The sequence below is a fragment of the Aotus nancymaae genome, unplaced genomic scaffold (assembly GCF_030222135.1).
Source record: "Aotus nancymaae isolate 86718 unplaced genomic scaffold, 86718_ANA_hifiasm-v0.15.2.pri h1tg000006l, whole genome shotgun sequence".
Classification (NCBI taxonomy): Eukaryota; Metazoa; Chordata; class Mammalia; order Primates; family Aotidae; genus Aotus; species Aotus nancymaae.
Window position 1 is genome coordinate 73111137 of NW_026988417.1, and position 23730 is coordinate 73134866.

Consider the following 23730-nt stretch of genomic DNA (forward strand, 5'->3'; position numbering starts at 1 on the left):
TATCCTGGATTTTGCGTTCAATCTTCCTTTGCCATTTTAATAATTTCCTTGCTTTCCTTTGTTCATCTTTATCCCCTCTGAAAAGCTAAGAATGGAAATAAGACCTTTGCGCTTTAAAATGCACTGAAGATAGACTGACAATCTTCCTTCCCTTAGCTCCCAAATTACTAGTCTCTGAGAATGATGCGAAATCTAAAACAGGAAGGTGCTCTTTATCTTGGTCCTCAGAAAAAACATTGCAAAAGTTGAACTTTGCAGAGGTAGTTAGGTTTCTAGACAAAAAGAGATACAAGTGACAAATGAAGGTGGGGGGGGTGGAATCCTACATTTAGGGGGTTGAGGTTTTAGTCTTTGTGTGTTTTTAGAGAAGCCACTTCAACTTTCAGATTTCTGAAAGGGCTCCCCTGCCTTTCCTTCAGCTCAGCCCTAGGCAAGCAGACCCCCTGCCCAAGCCTCCCTCCTGATATCATGCATATGCTTTCTTGCTAAATGACTCTTAGCACCGTTATCTCCTCATGGGATACATCTGTTGGGTGCCTCGCATCCTCAGCTCTACTTTCATCTCTTCTATCTCAACACATTGTTTCCTCCACTCCTGGTGCCAGGGTGGAAGGAAGCCATCCCGCCCGGCCGCGCTCGGGGATTGGCAGCCAATGAATGATTGGCAGCGGGCATCTCTGTCAGAGCTTTGGCATGTTGCAGAGTAGAAGTCCCGTGCTAATGAATGCCATCTACACCTACCAGATGTGCCACTGGGTGACATGCCAGATCTTTTACATAATGCCATTCTGCCGGACACAAGACAGCTGGGGGTGGGGAGGGTGTCTTAATGCTTTGGGATGGGAGTGGATCTGGCTTTCCTTTATTTTATTTCTTATTCAGACCACTCGCCACCGCCCATACACCCATTCAGCTCCCTTTACATTGGGCTAAAACCTAGGGCTCTGGGCATCTCTCTTAGAGACAGTGGTGAAGCAGAAGAGTATCCCCTGTCCAGGACAAATCCCCTGTCCCCTGGCTCTCCTCCGTATTCATCATTTCCTTGAGTTCCCTCCCTGCCCGCATCCAGATTCAGGAAAGGGAAATAGTTTTCAAAATTAAAGAAATAAAAACACTAATAGGATCTGAAATGAAAGGAAGAAAGGGAGGGAAAGCTACACTTCCCATCCTCCTACCTCCACCCCGCCCCCGTCCCTAATATTCTCTTCTTTTGTGCAAGGATGAGCTTCCCACAACTCATCCCTTTGGCAGCTTCTCTTGTTCTTTCCTCTTCCACCGTCCACAGGAAACTGGAGAGTGTTTATCCCCAAGGGTGATATCCTGTTAGTGCCTGTCCCACGTTCTGGCTGAAGTAGCTGTCTTAAGGTGGAGGCGTCCAAAACTCCGTGCCGTTTGGGGAGGAATATTTCCTGGAGTGGGATGGACATGGTGGGAGGAGAGGGAAATGAGCAAACCACTTCTGACGGACAGCGGGTGCGTGCGCCTGTAGGAGTGTTTGGGCTCTCCTCGCCCAGCCCTCCATCCCCGGAGGGAGAATGGCTGGAAGGGGCTGGGGGTTGCCAAGAGGGTCCCCTCTCTTTCGCTAAACCTGCGGGTACCGGCTGCCCCGTAATCTGCGGGACTTGAAGAGGGCAGGCCTCCGCTCCTCTTCCCCAGGGGCCGTGCCCCTCACACACACACCCACACCACCCCTCCCGCGACACACACGCAAGTACTTGGGGCGACTGGGCGCCGCTCCCACGCCAGAGCGCTGCCCCGCGCCAGCCTGGGGCCGAGCCGCCAGGCCCCTTCTCCTGCACCCCCACCCCCGCCCGCTGCCGAGGCTCCAGATGGCGGCTCCTTGCGCTCGGCTTGCAGCCCCCAGACGCCGCCCGGCAGCAGCCGGCGGTCGCTCGCTCCCTCCCTCCCAGCTGCTGCGGCAAGACCGGGGCCATTTCGCGAGGCGGGCGGACTCCTCGGCAGGCTCGGATTGGGGTGGGAGCGCAGCCGCCGAGAGGCCCGCAGGAGCTGCGCTCGCGGGGAAGGAGCCCCGCAGTCCCCAGGTAAGGAAGCCGCGGTCAGGCGCGGGGCGGGAAGGGAGGAGCGTTCACCGGACCGAACCCGCTCTCTCTCCTGACCTTCCTCCCCTCTGCCCCTTCTTCCCCGGCGCGGGAGGCGGGACAGTTTCTGGACCAGAGCACCCGCGAGAAGCAGGGAGCGGCCGCACAGCAGCCAGGAGAGGGCGCCAGCACCCCAGGGCCGGAGCTGCAGGGCTGGCTCTGCCGGGCGTCCCGCCCCCGCCCCGGCGAACGCTCCCTTGGCCGCCAAGGTGCCCCCTTCCGCTGGAAAGCGGTAATGCCCACCGCGACCCCCTTCCGTTCTCACTGTACTCCTCTCTCGCTTCCTTTTTGCAGCTCTCTTTCCTCCTCCTCCCTCCCTCTCTCAGTCTTTCTCCCCCTCTTCCCTCTCTCTGTCTTCCTCTCAGACCTTTTTCTTTTCTTTCTCCCTCCCTCCCCGCTGGCCCCCCCAGTACTTTTCCTTCTCCTTTCTGATCGCTGTCTGGGGCAGGGTTTGTCACCCGCCGGGAGGTAGTGTGGAGGGGATGGACGCATTTCCCGCTCAGGCTCTAGTTCGGGCTCCTCTCCGTAGGTGCCTCCCTGGGTGCTCGCGAAAGCAGCCCTGAGAATAGCAGTTCTCAGAGTTTGAAGTCATTATTTTCCGGGGACGGGGCACGGCAACTGTTTAATTTGGGGGCGAGTTATGCATTTGGGGCAGCGATTCCCTGGAATGCAGAGCTGGGGATTTCCCTTGCTAGACGGTTGCCTGAAGTAGTGAGCCCCTTTCTCCCACCAAAAAGGACAGTCGAGAGTCAGTCTCTCTCTCTCTCTCTCTCTCTCTCTCTCTCTCTCTCTCTCTCTCTCTCTCCCTCTTTCTCTTTCTCTCTCTCCCTCTCCCTCTTTCTCTTTCTCTCTCTCTCTCCCTCTTTCTCTTTCTCTTTCTCTCTCTCTCTCTCTCTCTCTCTCTCCCCAAAACCGAATGACAGCCTCCCTGTACAGTCTTCACCGTTTTCCTCCGAGGCAGTTCCGCCGGGGGTGGGGAAGGGGAGGGAAGGGACGCTGAAAGACCGAGATGGCTCGCATCTCCGCGCCCATCTGATGCCCTCTCTAATCCCCCAGTGCTCCGGCGCGCGCCCCAGTGTCCCCAGACCCTCCGCTCGCCCCTGCGCAGAGGTCGTCGGGTTTTAGACCTAGAGAGCACCTTCCGTAAGCTCCCGGTCCAAATCCCCTCGGAAACATTAATCACAACGACCAGCGGTTGCAAAATGTGTGCTTATGTCGAGACTGTCTTTTAATCCCGAACATAATTCTAAAAAGCAGCATCAGACAAGAGCTTTATTAATCCCTTACAGGAGCAAATGTGATCTCTGACCTACTAGACTTGTTTTCCTGCAATTTCACAGAGTTAGCCTCACTAGAGGAATGTGCAAGGACAGAAGGGAAACTATGAGGAGATCTGCGGCTCATTAGCGAAATAATAGGGTGCACTTCAATAAAAAATACGGTCCTGAAGTGGAGTGGACTCGCTGTCCAGGAGTCCGGAAATTCAACAGGGGCTGCAGCAAAGTGAGTGATGGGGATTGGAGGAAGGGGTATCTGGGCCTCAGGTGCAGAGTGTGGTTGGGAGCTGGGGTGGAAACCCAGTTCTGTCTCTTCTGAAGCCTTCCAATCCATGTGACTTAATTTGGGGGCTGTCCCCTTGCGAGGGCTCTATGACAACCGGAGGGGCTCACCTGCAACACGGATGAGTTCAGAGTTTGACCCCTTGGGGCCTGTTTCTTGCACTTGAGATTTCACTATCATGTAGTTCAATTAATCATATCTCCCTTCTCCCATTTTATTCCAAACCGTCTTCCAGTTCCCTCATAATCGTAATTTGCGTCATTGCTTTTTATCGTTGATTAATTAGGAAGCCGAAAATGATAATGGAGGGTCGGGCCAATAAATTAGCTTTAGGAACAGACGGACGGACGTCCGAGGCTGCCGCCTGGGTGGGCACTGTCCACTGAAGCGGGCGGGGGCCACCGTCGCTGCCGCTGGCCGCGCAGGAAGGGGTTAAGGAAAAGGTGCGCGGTACTGGCTGAGTGGAGAGATCCACTCTGAAATAAACCCGGTGGGTACAAGGAAAAACTTCTCACTGTACTAAGTGGAGATACTCCTATGACACTTAGCTTTTCCCGATTTCGTATAGAAAAAGAGAAAGGAAGAATGGGGCAGGATAAGAGTCAGACTCCTGTTTCTTTGAGAGGCCTCCCTACTAGCTGGTAAACAGGTTTAAAGTCTGGGACTTATTAGGAGTCAATTTTTTTTTTCCAGAGCTGAAATGTTAGATTTATTTTTGCAGCATTTCCTTCCTCTTTCAATTTACCTACTGGCCTGAAAGAAGAAAGAAAGAAGGGAGGAAACGAGGGAGGGAGGAAGAAAGAGGGGAGAGAGTGAGTGAGAGAGAGAAGAGAGATTGATTGTCAAGATCAGATCAGTTAACTCCCTGGCCAAAGAGGAAAGTTGCTCACGCAGAGTTGCTCCCTGCCCTTGAAGAAGCAGCAGCTCTAGGTAGACGGGTAGGGTCTCCTCTTTTCTCCCTTCCTGAAATAGATCACTCCTCCAGAGGGCTGAAGGAGAGCACTTTGCCAATCTTCACAGCTTCGCCCTGGCCTCTTTAGCTTTCAATTGAAAACCAATTAAAAGTTTCTATAAATCTGTTAGTGCCCCTTTTATCTGGGGACCCCTGATGCATGTGATATTGCCCTTCAGATGCCTCTCCCGTGTTTTGTTTTACAATTGTTGCATCAATATAATGCGGCCTTTCTTCTCCTGTCTCTATAGATACAGATACACAAGGAAAACCAAAGCTATTCAGGCTCCTCATTTGTCCAGCAGCCTAACAGTGGTGCCCTTTCTCTGCTGCTGCTTTCCCTGCTTCGGAAGCAGCAGTTATGGTAGAAGCAGATGGCTACTGATTGGGGGAGCTTTGTGGCTCTAATACTGAATACTTTATGGAAAAGGACTTTATCATGCTTCGTTCGGCAGAGGAACAAGGCATGAGATTTATGGCCAGGAAAAATCAATCTTTTTTCAAGTTGTGGCTTCTTCTCAGCAGTGTCTCCTTGGCCCCCGGGGGGTCGAACACTGAGGAATTGGTTTTATCTTATTCTTCTTTTTGCTGACAGCCCCTTTTAGTCAAGACAGTGTACTAAGAGCCAGAACTTCACGAAATACTCCAGGTTGTTGCTGTATCAGCATTCTCTGCCCTCAGGGGAAAAAAAAGCAGAGGGATATCTTCTGGAATGCTGTTTCAGGTCATGTTTTCTTGGATGTTCTCTTAGTTGATGGATAAAATATCATTGTTCATTATTTTATCGATGAAGAACAGAAAAGAATGTTAAGAGCTTCCATTTGAAGTCAGTGGAGGATACTGATATTGAAGGAGAGGGGAAATGATGGGGCATTTGGTGATGCAGGTGTGCTTCTCTACTTTGAAAGGGTCTGAGCTGTGAAGATAATTAGGGGATGCCTGTGAATTTAGGGTTTGGGGCTCCAAATTGAATTTTCAAGGTTTGGGGGATATACAGAGTCCAACCCTATACTGGAGGCCTAATTCGCCACAATATAGTCTATATCGTTTCTCTTTTCTTCCCTTCCCCTGAGTTTTACTTCTCTAACTTCTCTTGAGTCAGGTTTGCTCTGGGTCTCTTGCTGGATTCCTTCTCTATATGCAGGGGGATGCATCCTTCTGCTCCTCCTGTCCTCAGAGTCCATTTTTGTAGAGTAGTGTCACCCCCCCCTTCCTGAGATCTATAACAAAGTCACACAGAAATGCTTCTAACATATAGAGCCCTAAATGCCTACTGGCAGCCTGGCACCAAGAAAAGGTAATCAATTCCAATTCTGGGTCTCCATTCCCATTTCAGACACTCTTTGTCTCCCTGATTTTAGAAATGTCATTTTATGTTCAAGAAACATTTGTTGAGTGCCTTCCATGTTCCAAGTCTCTTTTCTCTGCCTTTCCAATTCTTTTACCTTGTACCCAAACACTGAAAAAGGCCAGGAGGACAGCATTCAGCTTTCACAAGGGTCACCTAACTTTCTACCACAAGGTACTTCCTTCCAACTCTCCAAGCACTGCCACCCCACAGTCTGGCATGCATCTTTGCATCTTGTTTCTCTCCAAAGAGGAAAAAAAAGTGGGAAGAGAGAGCTGATATTTTAAAAATCCTTTTTACCCAGGATTCCAAAGCAGAAGACACTGAGATGCTGTAAACTTGGGGCATTTCTTCTGTGCTAGGCTGAATGCTCTGCCAGCCTCATCACACTTAATTCTTATGCTGACCCTTTAAATATTATGTTACTGATGTTAAGTATTATAATACCAGGATTTCACAGATCCCCCTGCTTTACAGGAAACAAAAGCATAGAGATGCTAACTAACTCAAGCAGGTGGCCTAGCTGGGATCTGAACCCAGGTTTGACCGGCAATAGTCATAGCCACTCTATAAATAAATGTTGTCTTTACTATTTTACGAATGAAGATACTAAAATTCAGAGCCGTCAAGTGATTTGCTTAAACACACAGGTAAGAGATTACAGACCTGGGGTTCAGACCTGAGTGTTCAAAACCCCAAACATCAAACTCTTAACCACTGCCTCTTGCATCCTTCAGAAGGAAGAGCAACTGGAAACCCACAATTCGCTGTTACCTGATCCCCAGTCCTAGACTGGGCGGGAAGTTTCTTGTAACGTGAGACGGTGGGCTGGGACAAACGTAAAGCACCAGCTCATGGCTGCGCGTGCGCAAAAGCAGCGTGGGTTAGGAGAAGGAGGCCCCGCTGGGCATCCCGAGACAGGCAGCTCCGTCTGTCGTGCGGCCCACAGTGCTCCGCTCGAAGCCCACGCGAGGACGCTGGGACAAGGAGTGAGGGCAGCCACGGGAAGAACCTGCCCTGCACGAAGCTCTAGTACCAATGGTGTAGCTGCGGCCTCTGGGCACCAGTTACCTCCTCCTGCGGAGCTCTGGGACTTGAGTGTGTAGGGGAGGGCTGGGGCCATCCACCTTGTCGGCATCTGAGCCACAGCGCTTCACAGGAGAGGGGAGGTCGCGCGCGCTCTCAGAGGCCCAGAGCCCTGGTCAGCGCGGGAGGCCCGATCCCCCAGGTTTCTCTGCCCACCCCCAGACCTCGGCTTTTGGCCGCGGCGCTAGACTTTACCACCATCAACGTGTTCATAAGCTTCTTATCCCACGGCGTCTTCCGAATCAGCCTTTGACAGCCTGACTTACCTGCGTTTCTAATGTGGCACAGCGATCCTGACCCTTGGCGCTACCAGGCTTAAAGAAGTAACTCCCAAGATGGGCATGGGAGGATAGAGGTCAAATCTCAATCTACCAGGCAGGCCTTCCTCAGCAAACTGATTGCTCTTCCATTAAACCAGGGGTGGGGGTGGGGGGGCGGTGCGCGGTGCCAGCTGGGAAGGAGGAAAGGGATGACTGCCTTTCCTTCCGTTTCTCCCTAGAAACTTCGGGAAATCTTCAGCCCTCGCTGGGTCACTTGGAAGGTGGGTACACAATACAGTTCCCAGTTTTCTAATGAGGAAGGAAAGGCAGTGCTAGTCACAATAGGCAGCCCTGAAATGGGTATTTAGTATGTACCAAGCGTTGTTCTATGCTTGCTGAGTATCCACTCAGCCCTAATTTATGAACAGTGTCCCTTTACTGCCCTCAGTTCACAGATGAAGGACTGAAGTACAGACAGGTTAAATTACCTCTAGGGGGCTAGGATTTGAACCCATGCAGTCCTGGTTCCCCTATGGAGTTGTGGGCTTGCCCGACACTCAATTGTTGGTCCTTCTTCTTGGGTCAGTTTTCCAGACTTCTAAGGATAATGTTCATTAATGAAGGCATTGAGACCACCTCGTGTTCAAGACTGAAATGAAACTAGCCCTGGCTCTTGGAAGTGATCCCTTACCATCTGCTCAGCAACTGGCTTTCCAAAGCGCGCTCGCCCTCGTTCCCTTAGAGTCCTCACTGCGATCCGGGAGGCAGCTCTTGCCAGCTTTAGTTCAACCAGAGGAAAACCGAGGCTGAACAAGGTCACTAGCAGCCCAGCTAGTAAGAAATGGAAACACAGGCTCGTGCCCCGCGAGACAAGATCAGGCAACCAGCTGGTCGAGGTCGTGAATAGAGGCAGGTAGAGAGGGAGGTGGAAAGAGGGCTAGGTTCCCGCAGGTCCCGCCCTTGGGACGCCTTTCCGCAGATAAAGTGGTCACCTAAAGGGAAGCAAATGATGGCACTAATTCCCAATGGGAGGCTAAAGAACTTGGGAAATGTGGCGGGCCCTTGGGAACTGCACGTTGTCCCTGCTTCGCCTAGGGCGCATCTGGAGCGTACCTAGCGCGCCGCTTGGCCCCACACTGCCCCAAGTTCACGGTTTGTGCACTGTGCGTCTATAAGGGCGCCACCGGGCAGATGATGGCTTGTTTTGTTCTGCCCTGGTCTCCTCCCATGTCAGGGCTCTGCACTCTTTGGTGAATCAACTCAAACGGTGTGATCCGAGTCTGCGTTTCCTGATACTGTGGGGGCGTTGCCCTCCTTGAATCTCTCCCAGGGAAACGTGGTTTGCCCACATTGAAGTCTGCCATTTGGCCTTCTCTGGACTCTTACTTACTTTTGTCTCTGCACATTTTACTGAGACATGGGCATCGCACAACCTAGACATCAGGGATTGTCCTTGTCTAGCGGGCACTTCTGTGCCTTATCTTGCTGGCCAAACTTAGGACTCAAACTAAGCTGTGTAGGGTCTTGAGGATGAGCAGCTAATTCAGTTCCCCAGGCAAGAAAAGAAACTCGTTGTATTCAGTGCATTGGCATTGGGTTTCTAGAAGATATTTTCACAAGCTCAGGGGAACCCCACTTACATGGAACATACATCTTAGGGCTTCAGGAAACTGACTCTAGAATGTAGATAATGCTGTGGGACAGCTGATCACACACACAAGGTATTAGATAGTAATACTATACTCAGGAAATATATTCTTTATAACTCTATTCAGTTTGCTCCCTTGGGACCAATTGCTGTCCTGTGTGACTTCACACAAACTATTTACTCAAAACCATCTTACATGAAAACATTCAATGAAGAGCACTGGCTGCTTAATGAACAAGCATTCGAGGAAAATGACAGTCCTAGAACTTATTTTTAATTGCTACCTTTGACAACATTCACCCCAACCTTAAACACACACCCACAGCCATACACACATAGAAGACAATTTCTGGTCGGGTATAAAGTTGTTCAGGCCTATGTTAAATTCTAGGCCTAGCAAATCTCAACATCCAGGTCATTATATTCAATACGTTTGTTTTTAAGAATTTACGAGTGTTTTATTTAGCAATTCTGGATATTATTTCTTTTAAAATATGAGTTTTCCTTTAAACTTCCTTAAAGGGAGATTATGAATGATATCATGATTACTATATTGCATTACAGATACTATCAAATCAGCCTGGGAAGCAGCTTTTCATGCAGCAAGTTCAAGAGAACAACTATGTTACAGTCCTTGCCTATTCTTTCCTCCACTTCATAATGTAAGTCCACAGGTGTTTGTAGTAGTCGCGATATTGCTATCATTTGTGACATGTTGATCTTTGAATTTCTTTTTAGGAGACTACATTTACACGTATTAGCAGTGAGGAAAGACTTTACATTGGTAGCTTTTGAGTGTTTTTGAAAGTCTTCTGAGAACTAACAGCTTTTCATGTAATGTTTAGGGAGACATCCCCCATTGATGCTAAATTAATACCCCTGGATTAAATCATAGAATGCCTGGGATTCATCTGAATTTAAATCAAGAGGAATAGTTTTTACTCAAAGCATTCCATTGGCAATATGAGCAAGGGAGCAGTTTGGGAGCATAATTTGTAAAGAAATTGAACCCTATTTCCAAGACTCTTCAATACAATGTGAATCATCACTGTGTAGTTCCTAACTGGTATCTACTTCTCAAATCCTCTTTCTCTGTCTCTTTCTTCCTTCCTTTGTTTTTACTTTCTTTATCTCACTTCTCTTTTCCTTGAGAAAATGAAATGTCTCTCTCTTCGGGCCTCCAGAATGTGTACCATAGGTGTATTTCAAGTACTGGACATTTGTGTCCCCTGCTTAGACCCCTTTCCCAGAAAAGCCAAGCCTTTCACTGCTTTTTCCCCAGGAGCCCAAATTCTCATAGTCCACACCTCAGAAAGCAAACTGGGATTGGATGCCAAGGGGTGTAGTCTGCTCAGGATATATATGCTGTGTGTCTATTGTTGCCTCTTTATTTAACTCAGGGATTACATACTACCGAAAACAGAAAGGAAGAGGGGTGGCACACAGGTACTGAATCTTGGGATAATGTCCGTTCTCCTGGCCGTGTGAAGAAATTTGATGTAGAGCCTCTCAATGTTGTCACATTCCCAAGGCCTAGAGTTAGACTTCTCAAAGTGTCATTTGAGACTGCTGGACACAAATTTGAGATTGCTAGACATACCCTGATCCCCAGTCTGTCTAAAAAGCCTGACCCAGAGGGTAAGGAGGTTCAGAGTGGCTGATGGAGATTTGGCTACAACCAGCCAACCCCCCTCACACTGAGATGCATTCAAAGGCTTTATAACTCTATTCAGTTTGCTCCCTTGGGACCAATTGCTGTCCTGTGTGACTTCACACAAACTATTTTCTCAAACCCATCTTACATGAAAAGATTCAACAAAGAGCACTGGCTGCTTAATGAACAAGCATTCGAGGAAAATGACAGTCCTAAAACTTATTTTTAATTGCTACCTTTGACAACATTCACCCCAACCTTAAACACACACCCACAGCCATACACACATAGAGGACAATTTCTGCTCAGGTATAAAGTTGTTCTGTGATGTCTGAGTCTAGGAGGGACTTTGGAACCTACAGATTTGACAAAAATCCAGGCTTTTTCTTGCCAGATATTTACACACTGATCTGGGGAGGAGTACAGAAGTTGGGAGAATCTAGGGGGTCAAAATATTGGATATTGGATTTCGTTCAGAGGTCACACTCACATAGATGAGTATGAGGCACTGATTTCATACCTGTTGGTAGTTGCCTCCAATATCATTTCGGTTTGCTAACCCCTCTAAAAGTCATACTCAGAGGCTATGAAGCCAGTTGACTACAACCCAGATCCAGGAGAGGAAGATAACATATAGCTTTCAAAGACTATCCCATTCTCAGCTGAACTGCAACAGAAGTGTAAGTCAAACTTGGGAATGATCAGAGAGAAAATTTTAAACTTGCGAAAGGTAGATTACCATCGTAATAATAGTGGTAGTAGTAGCTGCAGGAGCAGCAGCATTAAAAGCAGGACCATTTATGAGGAAAAACCCAAGAGAGATAAATTTGAGTCAGGAATAATGACCCCTACAGTTGGGAGCCTGAAGTCCTTCCTCACAGGTTACAAAATTACCCAACTCTGAGTCTCTGGCTTCCCCAGGGCCAGCCTGGAAAACATTTGCTCATGTAATATCCAGTGAACCAACTACAATACTTAGGGTGAGGAAGAGACCCAAATGGAGCTTGTAATCTATACTTATAAAAAACAAGCACCTCTCCTCACACCCAACTCCCTCAGGTCATCCTTTATCCAAATCAGCAAGCAGACCTCTTCTTGACTCACCAAGATGTAAAACAAACAAACAAGCAAACAAGCAAACCCCTCTGTGTTTCTTTTAAAAAACTCACCATGTATCATTATCTTGATAAAGGCAAAATGGTAGAAAATGAGTTAACAACCTCTGAACATTTTTGGCACAGGCCTGGTGTTTTTCTTAATTGACCAGCCCATCATTTCTGTCTCTCTTTCATGTACAAGTAGTCAATCAAGTTTATCCCTTAAAAATTTCCTTATTCTGAACGGTGAGGCTAGGTAATGCAATACTCCTCCTTGAAGATCTTTTCTCTTGTGGGAAATTAATAAGCTTAGGAAGGAGCTGCCACTGTCTGCTCCATTGCCATTCTCTTATCTTCCAGTGTGAGGGCTCTTTTTTTTTTTTTCCTTTCACCACGAATTGCCATGCTCTTGACAATGAAGCCTTTGCTGGTGTAGTGTTTTGGCAGCAGGGTTAGAGGTGGGTAAGCCAGGACCTAGAAAGATATAGAAAAAGAAAATTAGTGTGTTTTCATTCTCATAGGATAATAATCCTTACTTGAATTATTATTAGAGATGTTACCTGCCTCTTATCACAGAAGTTGAAATATTTTGGGCTTCATTTTTCAACCTTGGGAAGAGAAGGGGTGTTCCCATTCTAATACTAAGAATTAAATTTCCCTTTCTCACCCTTTCTCCACCCTCTCACTTAGATCATAAAAGGCACCACCTTGGGTATCATTTATCAACCTCTCTCCAGCCTTCTCTTCCAAAACAACACTACAGTTTCCTACATGTGCATTTTTGCCAGGACTGCAAAGAGCCTTGCTAAAGTGAAACAAGGTGAGCATACCCACTCTTCATTGTCATCCTTCTAATCACTTAATTGGAAATAAAATCCTAGGGAATAGAGCTCCAAATATATGCATAAACCCATTGTTCCATGTGAATTACATAAAGCTATTGACTAGGTACATTTTTATAGTACTGTCTGAGGCTGAATTCCAGTAAGTATTAATGCAGAGTGATTTCCAAGTAGTTTATGTACCATTTTAGCCCATAAATTTCTACAGAAATAAAAGTAATTTGCAGATTTTCTTTATCCCCTATTAATGATTGTCATTAGGACATTTATATTACCAAGCAAAATGTGTACCACTTAAATTACTGGAAAACTCACCAAGTAAGAATTTCAACTTAATCTTACCCATATTGTTTTGTTATGTCAGCCATCTAACTCATAATAAAAAGAGTAGGTCAGATTCATAAAATGTGAGAAATTCTTATATTTAAGGATCTTTACCTGAAAGCAGTAGGGAAAAAAATTAATTAGAGGGCAAGAAAGTGAAACTGAAAGGAAGCATCTGTTGGCCAGATTCTCAATAAATCACTCCCCTCTCAAATGTATAAAATTGTCGCTATTTTCTAGCTTGAGATTTAAAAGGTCAAGCTCTTCCACCCTCAACTTAAGTACCAAAAACATTGTTTTATACAAACTGGAGTCAAAGCTTTAGTATCTCAAAAGAAACATAGTTTAAATGGTCTCTATACTCAATAAGAGAAAGGCTAGGCACAAGAAAAATGCCTTCCATTTAGATTTTATTTTCTAAATATCCGTATTCCGGAGTGGAGGCTTATATATTTCCAATATGTAAGATAAATTTTTAATGATTTGCATGGACAGATGACTTTTCCTGAAAGGTAAACTTCCAATTCTCTAAATAACACCAAAAGAAAGCACTAAGGAGTGTTCTGTTCAACAGGTTAATGAAATTATGTTCTTAAACACTGCTCCCCACACACCATATTGCATATATCAGTCTGTGGTTTCTAAGGGACCACGTGACTTTCTTATGGCTACTTTTCTATCTTGACTTGCAGCAGTTTATAACCGAGCCTCTTCTGTCCTTTATTTTTCTTCTTTCTTCTATGCTGAATTCACTTAAGTTTCTGGCCACTATCTTCAATCCTGAGGTTTATTTTCCAGATGTTTGAGACATGATTTTGACATTTCTAAATCTTCCACCCATTCTTTAAAGAAGTATTAGGGGGCAATGTGTCCATGCTTTGTGTGTGTGTGTGTGTGTGTGTGTGTGTATGTGAGAGAGAGAGAGAGAGAGAGAGAAAGAAAGAAAGAGAGAGTGTGTGTTTCTGTGGAGAGAGACAGGGAGAGAGAGAAATGAGTCTAGTATTCAATGGAGGAATCAGTCATAAGACAATTGGAAGCTCAGCACAGCAGCAGATTCCTATATACAGACATGTGAGAGAGCCCTCATTGCACTGAGCCTTGGTTGTTAGGAGTCATCCTCAGCCAAAGTACATAAAACTGCACATACTTGCATAAGAGAGATGATATATTAAGATTAAAGAAAACTGCACTTCAAGAAGCTTTCTTTGAAAAGTCAGTAGCTAACCTGAAAACTAAGGGATTCTCCACTTTCTCTCAATGTATGGGGATATTGCAGCCCTTTCTTCTGTGAATTTCAGCTTTGTCCTAGGCGGCGATTCGGAACTTGCATTGGGTACTGACCAGAAGAGAAAAAGAAACATGCACACGCACACACACGCACACACACACACACACACACAGAGAGAGAGAGAGAGAGAGAGAGCACCCAAGGAAGAAAATGAACTTCATGGGAAAGTCCTTGTACTTACTTGTTTCCTCTCAGCAAAATCCTCCCCTGGCCTCCTGGGACTGCAGTCACCAGGCTATCAATGCCTCAGTGTCCCACTGTGTTCCAGAGAAGGGTCCCAAAGCTGGGACAGGATCAAACTAACATGGTAAGCTGCTCTTTGACAACTCCCCAAACACATTATTTCAAAACTAGGAAAAACAACAACAGCAGCAGCAACGAGGCTGTCTCCTTAAGCTGTGGTTCTGCCTCCTCCACTTTAGCCAGCTACACAATCCGATTTATTCTATTGCTGACAGATTGCCCACTTCAAAGTAGTGGTATGTGGATGGGGCTGAAGGAGTTGAGGGACTGTCTATACCACTGAAAGGCCTTTCTTCCCTTAGGAGTAGAGAATTGAACTGTGAAAAAGAAGCCCGAGATCACCCAGTGAAATAGTGTTGCAGCCCCTGTGGAAGAGTCAACTTGCAGGCTGTTAAAGACCTCAAGTCATTAGCATCAGCTGCTGCACTAAAGGGGCAAGTCAGCGCCTCTAAGTGGCTTAGCGCACAAACGAGGCTCCCGAGACAGCCTCGGCAACTCCATCTCCTCCTCCTCCACCCGCTAGATGTGAAAAGCTTTCCGGAGCCCATCTTGGTAATCATTTTTACTTTCAATCACCCTTGCCCCGCAACCCCAAGGTCTCAGAGTGCCAACAGCACCCATTATGGGACCCCCTCCGGGACTGCGCAGAATGCACCAAGCCGAGGGCAAAAACAACCCAGCAACTGTTTGAGCTCAGTAACCAGCGCTCTTCCCATCAACCTCTCCACCCTACCTCCGCCCACGTACCCGTGTCCTGGGATTAGGAGGTACCTTTATGTCCCCTTCCGGGGTCTGGTGGCATTCACACGCCAACCTCATCTCCAGAGTTATGGGAAGGATGAGACAAGTTCTCACCAAAGCGCATCCTTTCTGAATTTTGCAGGGGGAAGCTTGGTAGTGTTGGCGCTCTTGTAGAGCCGGCGCCCGTTTATCACCCCCAGGCAACTATCTAGAGACTCCCTGGGGCTAACCGCACCCTTTTCCCTTTCACGGAACTCGGACTCCCGGGGAAATACGCACGGGGTCCGCGCGCGCTGGGTGTCCAACTCTCTGTCATAGCTTCTCCAAGTGCCTAGTGAAACAGGGAAAGGCCCTCTCCAATCTTTTTGGTACCTTCCTTTCCAATCCTGAAACGATTTTCCCCTCCTAGCAGTCCCAGAGGGCCCGAGCTTTAGGAGGAGGCGTGCCGGGACGCTGTCTAACAGGCGTTGCCACCCGGGGTAGGCGCTCAGGATCTGCGGGGCGCGGGAAGGCCAGGGGGAAAAGCTGCGAGGCAGGCGGCGCCGGAGGGAGCGCCTGGCCCAGCAAAGAGTTAAAGGGAGGGGACGTGGGCTGTCACGCGTCATTGGGCAGATTATGTGCAGCAAACAAAAAGTGTGTGTCTGCGTGCCAGTCAGTCACTGCATCGGGTCCATCTGTACAACTCTCTCCGTTTCTCTCTCTCTCTCTCTCTCTCTCTCTCTCTCTCTCTCTCTCTCTCTCTCTCTCTCTCTCTCTCCCCCCCCGCCCTTCTTCCCTCCACCCCCCAATCTATTTCTCCCCATCTCTCCATCTCTCTCTTATCTCTTTAGGAAGAGCCTAAAAGACCGCAACACCAATACCTCTTGACATGGAAATACACTGATACAATAGGCAAAAAGAAACACTGGATTGCGCATCTTCCCGGTTCCAGGTGGCCTTATTTGGGAGATTCTATACTGACCTTATTCCTGGTAAGTCTATTTGCATTGATGTGGGAGGGGGATGGGAGGAAGGCAGTTTGGTGAAAAGAGTAGAAATTTTTGTCTCCCGTCTCCTTATTATCCAGAAGAGAGAGAAAAATAATTGTTGAGGGGCACTCTACTGCCAATAATATTGTACAAAAGGAGGAGCGGGTAGGGAGCACTTTGCCGGAGAAGCCAGGGACTGGGGAGCGCGCGGCCGCTAGACAATGCCTGCCTAGAGGGAAGGGCTAGCGGCTGGCAGCGGCGACCGGCTTTCAGCGAGTCCCGCCGGCTCTGGGGCGGATTCTCAGGGCAGGCGGTTAAGAACCTGGGCCTACAGCGGGGCACAGAGCTGTGAAAGGTTGGGTGGCAAAGGCGACCGCACGCGGGCGGGCGCTCCCAGGCTGTTGCCCAGCGGTTATTGTGATGGGCTTGAGGCTCGGGTGGCTGGCGCCGCGACTCCGACAGCTATTAGCGCGGCGTAGTGAGGACCTTTTCACCGTATTGTTAGGTAGAACTGCATTTTAATGACTGTGTCCCTGCTGTTGCCCGAAGTGATGGGGGCGACCTCCCGGCACAATGAATCGCTTGTGTGAAAGAGATTTTTAAAAGGAAGAGAGAAATTGGGGCATAAAACGCTGAATTGAAGAAAATTGAAAAGAGGAGAATAGGATTCCGTTGAAAAGGGGATGAGAGGGTATGGGTTTTTTTTTTTTTTTAATGTATTTTAATTTGAAGTGAAAAATCAGGATGTCTACCTTGTGTGGGGTAAAAATGTCCAGGGATGGATGATGTAGCATGAGAAAGTTTCTACTTCATGGATATTTTCCCTTATTTCTGCTGCCTGGGAGATACAGCCCAACACTTGACATTTGGGGAATCCAAGAGGATGAATGGAAAATGAGACTAACCAAAGTTTTAGGCTATGTTGGCTGGAATGGGGAAAAAAAGCACTACCTTGTAATCACACGTGTAAGGTTAATTGGTTAATAGAAATTAAAACAAAAATACAAGTCACTGATATTCTTCCACAATGAACAGCTTTGCAGGAAAACAATTAGATCTATGCTTTCCTGCTACTTTAATTATTAAAAAAATACATAAATAATTGCCAATTGTGGCATTATTAAGGAACAACAAACTTAGAGGACTCTTTTGATTAGTCTGAAATACTAAGCAATGTACCTAGTTCAAAGCTAGTTTAAAAATTTAAATACCTGTTTTGTTTTTTTAATGATAAGTCTTGTACGAGGTATCCAGAGGAAGGAAAATGTCCCTTTATGACAGCTTAATAGAGAACCCTCCATTGGGGCATTACTTTCTAAATTGCTGTGGATTAAACAGCTGGAGAGCTCACTGAGGAGTGCTCAAGCAGGGCTGCCCCCTCTTGCCCAAACAGGGTCGTATGGGGTAGGGGGAGTAACTATTCACCAGTCATTACACACAGTATTTCAGACTGGGGACACTTTAGGCCTGTCCTGTACCTGCTTACTTCATGAGCCACATGTGACTCAATCCACCCCCTTGTATAACAAGGTAACAGGGATTCACTCTCATCCATAAATAAGCATGCCCAGACAAAAAATTACCTCTGCTTGCTGCTTTTAATTAAAGCCTCAGAGGAACAGTGTTGGATTATGGTAATGAGTAGACATACGTCCCTTCTTGTAGGCTGCAGAGAAAGGTTAGCTGACACAGAATTAGTGGCCCTGACACTCCACTTGAAATCCATTCGCCATGCTCCGCTGTCTCCGCCTGCTCACTAATGCTACTCCCCTCTTTGGAAGAAAAGAAAAAAATCAGCTCCCGGGCACCCAGTTCAATACATAGGCAGAGAGGCACTTTCCCCCAAGGGTTAGAAGTTTCTTTCAGAAAGGAAGGTCTATAGGCTAGTCTGAAAAAAAAAAAAAAAAGTATTATTCTGCCTTGAACTTCACCTCCAAAACCTACCCAATCCAACATCAACGTAATGCAAAAAATGATCTAGTCTTTCCTAGCCCCTTCTTTTCTTTCTCTCAAGAAGTCAGCTTCAGATCTCTCACTATTCTAGTTCTTTTAACAAGTATTCCTTAGTTTTCATCTTTAAAATATTCCATGTTAATCTGCTTTAATTTTGAAATAAGAGCTATGCAAAAAATCAGGCAAGTGTAAGGAAAATCTTCCTAGCACTTGAACAGTTCTGCCTGGGTTAATGGCGTGGAAGCATTAATGTAACTCACTTTCTTGTGCTGTGTGTCTATCTCCAGTGATGGAGGATACGGGCATCCAGCGAGGCATCTGGGATGGCGATGCCAAGGCTGTCCAACAATGTCTGACAGATATTTTTACCAGCGTTTACACCACCTGCGACATCCCTGAGAATGCTATATTTGGTCCCTGTGTCCTGAGCCATACTTCCCTATATGACAGCATAGCTTTCATAGCTCTCAAGTCTACTGACAAGAGAACGGTACCTTATATCTTTCGGGTAAGTCTCCGCTGGAGCTGTGTAGGTGTATGAGGGTAATGTCCTGTTGGAAATGGCCTAAAAATAATTCTAATGACAAGTGGAAATAGGTTTTACCTGTGGAAAATGCAATAATGCAAGCGATCCCATTTAACATATCAAAAATTCGAAAAGGAAAATTAAACTCAAATTATTGTCAATTGATTTTTTGGAATAAATGAATTTGATTTGGAATGTTAGAAATATCTAAATCAATGCTCTAGTTCTGGGTTTTCCTGCTGATGAACACGACTTCCTGAACTCTGGGAGATTTCACTGGGGCGGAGGCTATTTGCATACTAACTAGTTTCTCCAAGTTCTTTGACAAGTATTGGGTACATTTGCCTTCCATTTGAGAAGGTTTCTTCATCCCCTAAGTATTAATATCTTTAGTAATATTAGCTAGTGCCTAGAGTTTGTATTGAGATAAAAATGTTAATGATTTTGACAGTAAAGCATCATTAAATCTATATTCCTTAATTGGAAGATATAAGGCCTCTCATTTCCTATTCTTCTTCACAAAGGAAAGCTATTAATTGTTTAAGCCAAGATTAGGAACATGATTGCCATAGCATAATTTCTAAGATCTAAGCTTGCTTTATTTCTGAAACAAGCACAATTCTCCATACCTTTGTAATGTGGGATAACTTAGAATTAAACTCTCAAGAGGTTAACACTAAATTCTAAGAAGAAATTCCCTCATTTAGTATTCAATCAATATATAAAAACGGCGACTTAAATAATCTATATGATGATGCAGTGTTTCAAAGAATGGTTATCTTCCCTACTGGTTACAAACATGAGGACAGGTCCAATTTGGGCCAAATTTTTGGAAGCATGGTCTCAGATAAATTTTGGAAAAGACTAACATGGAAGAAATGGTCTTGCTTCTTCTGATTTCATTTCTTTCATGGGGGTCCCTCTCCCCCTCCTTCTTGTCTTCTTGCTTCTATTTCAAACCGCAGGTAGACACCTCAGCAGCAAATGGTTCCTCAGAAGGTCTCATGTGGCTGCGATTGGTCCAATCGGCCAGAGATAAGGAAGAGCAGAACCTTGAAGCCTATATAAAAAACGGACAGCTGTTCTACCGCTCTCTCCGCAGGATTGCCAAAGACGAGGAGTTATTAGTTTGGTACGGGAAAGAACTGACTGAGTTACTCTTGCTCTGCCCCTCTAGATCCCACAACAAAATGAATGGTAGGTTGGCTCGCGACCGGTGTGTGGGCCCTTCACTAGCCGGGGAGAGACGCGGGGAGCGGCCGGGGCTAACCCAGAGCGCTGGCGCGCCTTTCTTCCCTTTGGGTGTCTCACAGGAAGCTTCCGAGATATAGTGCGGAATGAAGCTAAACAGATAGGTGAGGATAAAGCGGGGACACTTGGCTTGTTTGCTGTATTCCCCCTAAATCAGGGGGAAAGTTAGATCAGGTTGGTCATTCTTTTCTCCGGCACTCAGGCCGTGAGAAATGAAGGTGGATTTGTCAAGGGGATGGTGGCAAACTGGCTTGGGGGTGAAGCTGAGTAATCATGTGGTGTGCGTGTGTGTGTGTGTGTGTGTGTGCGTGTGGTGTTTGCTCACTAAGCAGGGTCGTCCCCTTACACATGCCTGGAATGCAGCCAACGTTTCCAGTTTGAGTTCCCCTATGTGGCGCATCTGCGTTTCCGCTGCCCCAAGAGACTTCACAGCGCTGATATAAGTCCCCAAGACGAACAGGGCGGCGGCGTGGGCACCAAGGACCACGGGGGCGGCGGCGGCGGCGGCAAAGACCAGCAGCAGCAGCAGCAGCAGGAGGCGCCTTTAGGCCCGGGTCCCAAGTTTTGCAAAGCTGGCCCCCTCCACCACTACCCAGCCCCCTCCCCCGAGAGCAGCAACCCACCCGCTGCCGCCGGCGGCAGCAGCGCTAAGCCATCCACGGACTTCCACAACCTGGCCAGGGAGCTGGAAAACTCCCGGGGAGGCAGCAGCTGCTCCCCAGCACAGAGCCTCAGCAGCGGTAGCAGCAGCGGCGGCGGCGGCCACCAGGAGGCGGAGCTGAGTCCCGACGGCATCGCCACGGGCGGCGGCAAAGGAAAGAGGAAATTCCCGGAGGAGACTGCGGAGGGCGTCGGTGGCGCGGGGCTGGTAGGAGGCCGGGGCCGCTTCGCAGAGCGGCCCCTCCCAGCCTCCAAGGAGGATCTGGTGTGCACGCCGCAGCAGTACCGAGCCTCGGGCAGCTACTTCGGCCTGGAAGAGAACGGCCGCCTCTTCGCGCCGCCCAGTCCCGAGACGGGCGAGGCGAAGCGCAGCGCCTTCGTGGAGGTGAAGAAGGCAGCCCGGGCGGCCGGCCTGCAGGAAGAGGGGACCGCCGACGGCGGGGGCGTCGCCGCCGAGGACCAGGACTCTGGCGGCGGCGGCGGCGGCGGCTCCTCCACGCCCGCGGCCCCGTCGCCGGTGGGCGCCGAGAAGCTGCTGGCCCCACGGCCCGGGGGCTCGCTGCCTAGCCGGCTCGAGGGCGGCAGTCCTGCGAGGGGCAGCGCCTTCACTTCGGTGCCGCAGCTGGGCAGCGCGGGCAGCACCGGCGGTGGCGGCGGCACGGGCGCCGGGGCTGCAGGCGGCGCGGGCGCTGGCCAGGGCGCCCCGTCGGACGAGCGCAAAAGCGCCTTCTCGCAGCCAGCGCGCTCCTTCTCGCAGCTGTCCCCGCTGGTGCTGGGCCAGAAGCTGGGCGCGCTCGAGCCCTGCCACCCTGCCGACGGCGTGGGCCCCACCAGACTCTACCCTGCCGCCGCGGACCCTCTAGCAGTGAAGCTTCAGGGGGCCGCGGACCTGAACGGAGGTTGCGGGTCCCTGTCGAGCGGCGGCGGCGGCCTGCCCAAGCAGAGCCCCTTCCTGTACGCCACCGCGTTCTGGCCCAAGAGCTCCGCTGCCGCTGCAGCCGCGGCTGCGGCGGCGGCCGCCGGGCCCTTGCAGCTGCAGCTGCCCTCGGCGCTCACGCTGCTGCCGCCCTCCTTCACCTCGCTGTGTCTGCCCGCGCAGAACTGGTGCGCCAAGTGCAATGCCTCCTTCCGCATGACCTCCGACCTGGTGTACCACATGAGGTCGCACCACAAAAAGGAGTATGCGATGGAGCCCTTGGTGAAGCGGCGGCGAGAGGAGAAACTCAAGTGCCCCATCTGCAACGAGTCCTTCAGGGAGCGCCACCACCTCTCCAGGCACATGACCTCGCATAATTGACTCCGAAAGGACCCCAGCTTTCCACGCGCGCGCACGCACGCACGCACAGTCAAGCCACCTGCAGGAATAAACACGCGAGAACATCCACCGCTTCCTTGCACCACAAAATACTGCACACAGACACATACATCACCCCCACACACTACACAGGTCCTCCTCTCCCAGGAACCTCATTGAGATAATTACCCGGTACACACACACACACACACACACACACACACACACACACACCAGGATGGTGGATTTTTGATTGGGTGGGTTGTTTGAGAGAGTTTTCTTTTGAATGCACGCATTTTCACTTTCCCCAAAACAAAGGTACATTTTAAAAAATGTCATATATTGCAACATATTGATGCATTTGTCATACGTTTCTACTTAAATTATTAAGCACTTACGGTTTAGATGTAATAATTATATGTAAGGGCAAAATTTATTTTAGATATAAAGTAAAGGAGGAGGGTGAGATGCTTTGCATTTCTTGATGATCATTTGTGTTCTTACAAAAATAAACAAAATGAATAAAAAGGGATCGCCATTCAATTTGAGTTTCCAGGGGGAAGTGCATGTATAATGATATGATTATGGACTTCAATGAAGAATGTCATCAATTATGTAAATATGTATTTCCTTTTAATACAAAGTGTAATTTTGTGCCAGTGAAATGGAGTCTGAATAGTTATGTGTTTCTTTTATCCCTGGAAATATTTATTAAACTTTATAGTTTATCTGAGTATGTTGGATGCTTTGACAATAAATGACTATTTTCTTCAAAGCAAATATTTGGGAAGTTTTAAAATTTTATTGTTGTAGCTGAGGACTGTACTTTGAGTAAATGCCATTCATTTTCACTGAGTTCCTGAAAAGAAGGGAAGAAAGAGCATCAGAGAAGAATTATAAACCTGGCACCGTTTGCATTTATTTACTCTAAGCCAATTTTGAGCCTAAAAGGAGAAAAGTTTTTATTATCACTTGGAAAATATTTAGCTGGAAAGTGTTGGGCATCTTGATCAAAGACAAATCATTTAGACAAAGATGCCTGCCATGCAGCTAACCCTTCACTGGGACACCAGCATTCTTTTCAGCAGCAGGATAATTAGCATCTTCACAAATGGACTGAGACAATGTTCAGGCTGGGATCTGTGAGACCAGATGAAAAGCCCACTTTAGGTTCTACTAGTAATGGCTACATAGAAGGGTATCTTGTACTCTAATGTCATTACAATGGCATTTTGTCATAAACTATTAGAAGACCCTGTGGGGGAGTTTCCCTAAAAACCAAGGTGAAATGATTATGGTTGATCGTGGTCTATGTCTTGCAAGGCCCAGCTTTCTTTCTAAAGGCATGGACAACTGCATAGCCTCTGTAAAAAACTTGTCCTGAAACATTATAATGCAGAAAAACCTGACAATTTCCCTCCTCTTTCTACTCTTTCATTTTTGAAAAGTACTTCTGTACTCTTTATATACTGGTAATAATTCTTAGTTAAATATTGAGTGTACAAAGTCTAGGTGTATGTGGTATGACTAGTAACCATTAGACATAAAACCAATGAACAGTGATCCTTTAGGCTTTAAGATAGCATGCACTTAATCCACAGGAATCTCCATAGTCACTCTGGAAACAGGCACTACACTGGTGTAGCTACCACAGGAGTTGTCCCACTTTTTTTTTTCTCCTTTCTTCACATTCTGAAGACTCTCCCCTATATATGAAGGTGGATACTTGTGAAAAGGTCTGAAATGTACAGAGGTCTCAATACAGGCTTTGCAATCGTTTTCCCTAATAGGATATTAAAGCCTTCATTATTTTAGGACCTCTACAAAGCAAGTTATGATTAGGGCAGGGAGCAGGTTAAGAGTAGCTTTAGAGCAAAGTGATGTATCTACTGGGAATGTGACTTAGATTGGTAAAAAAGCAGGTGGGGTTCTTTAA

At 47.6% G+C, this 23730-nt stretch overlaps 1 protein-coding gene across 6 annotated transcripts; it reads left to right on the forward strand.

Moving 5' to 3' along the window:
- Positions 1-1983: 1983 nt before the first annotated feature.
- Positions 1984-22574, forward strand: PRDM8 (PR/SET domain 8). 6 transcript variants are annotated; one of them, XM_021669635.2, is made up of 9 exons: positions 1984-2042; positions 7545-7586; positions 9518-9615; positions 12395-12524; positions 14704-14953; positions 15973-16113; positions 18351-18571; positions 19555-19786; positions 20173-22574. In XM_021669635.2, exons 7-9 carry the CDS (start codon positions 18353-18355, stop codon positions 21795-21797), a joined length of 2076 nt encoding a protein of 691 aa, XP_021525310.2. In that variant the 5' UTR covers positions 1984-2042; positions 7545-7586; positions 9518-9615; positions 12395-12524; positions 14704-14953; positions 15973-16113; positions 18351-18352; the 3' UTR covers positions 21798-22574. The 6 variants fall into 6 exon arrangements, with proteins under 6 accessions (XP_021525310.2, XP_064224418.1, XP_064224415.1 ...); XM_064368348.1 differs by lacking the exon at positions 1984-2042 and adding an exon at positions 3385-3602; XM_064368345.1 differs by lacking the exons at positions 1984-2042; positions 7545-7586 and adding an exon at positions 3385-3602.
- Positions 22575-23730: the final 1156 nt, after the last annotated feature.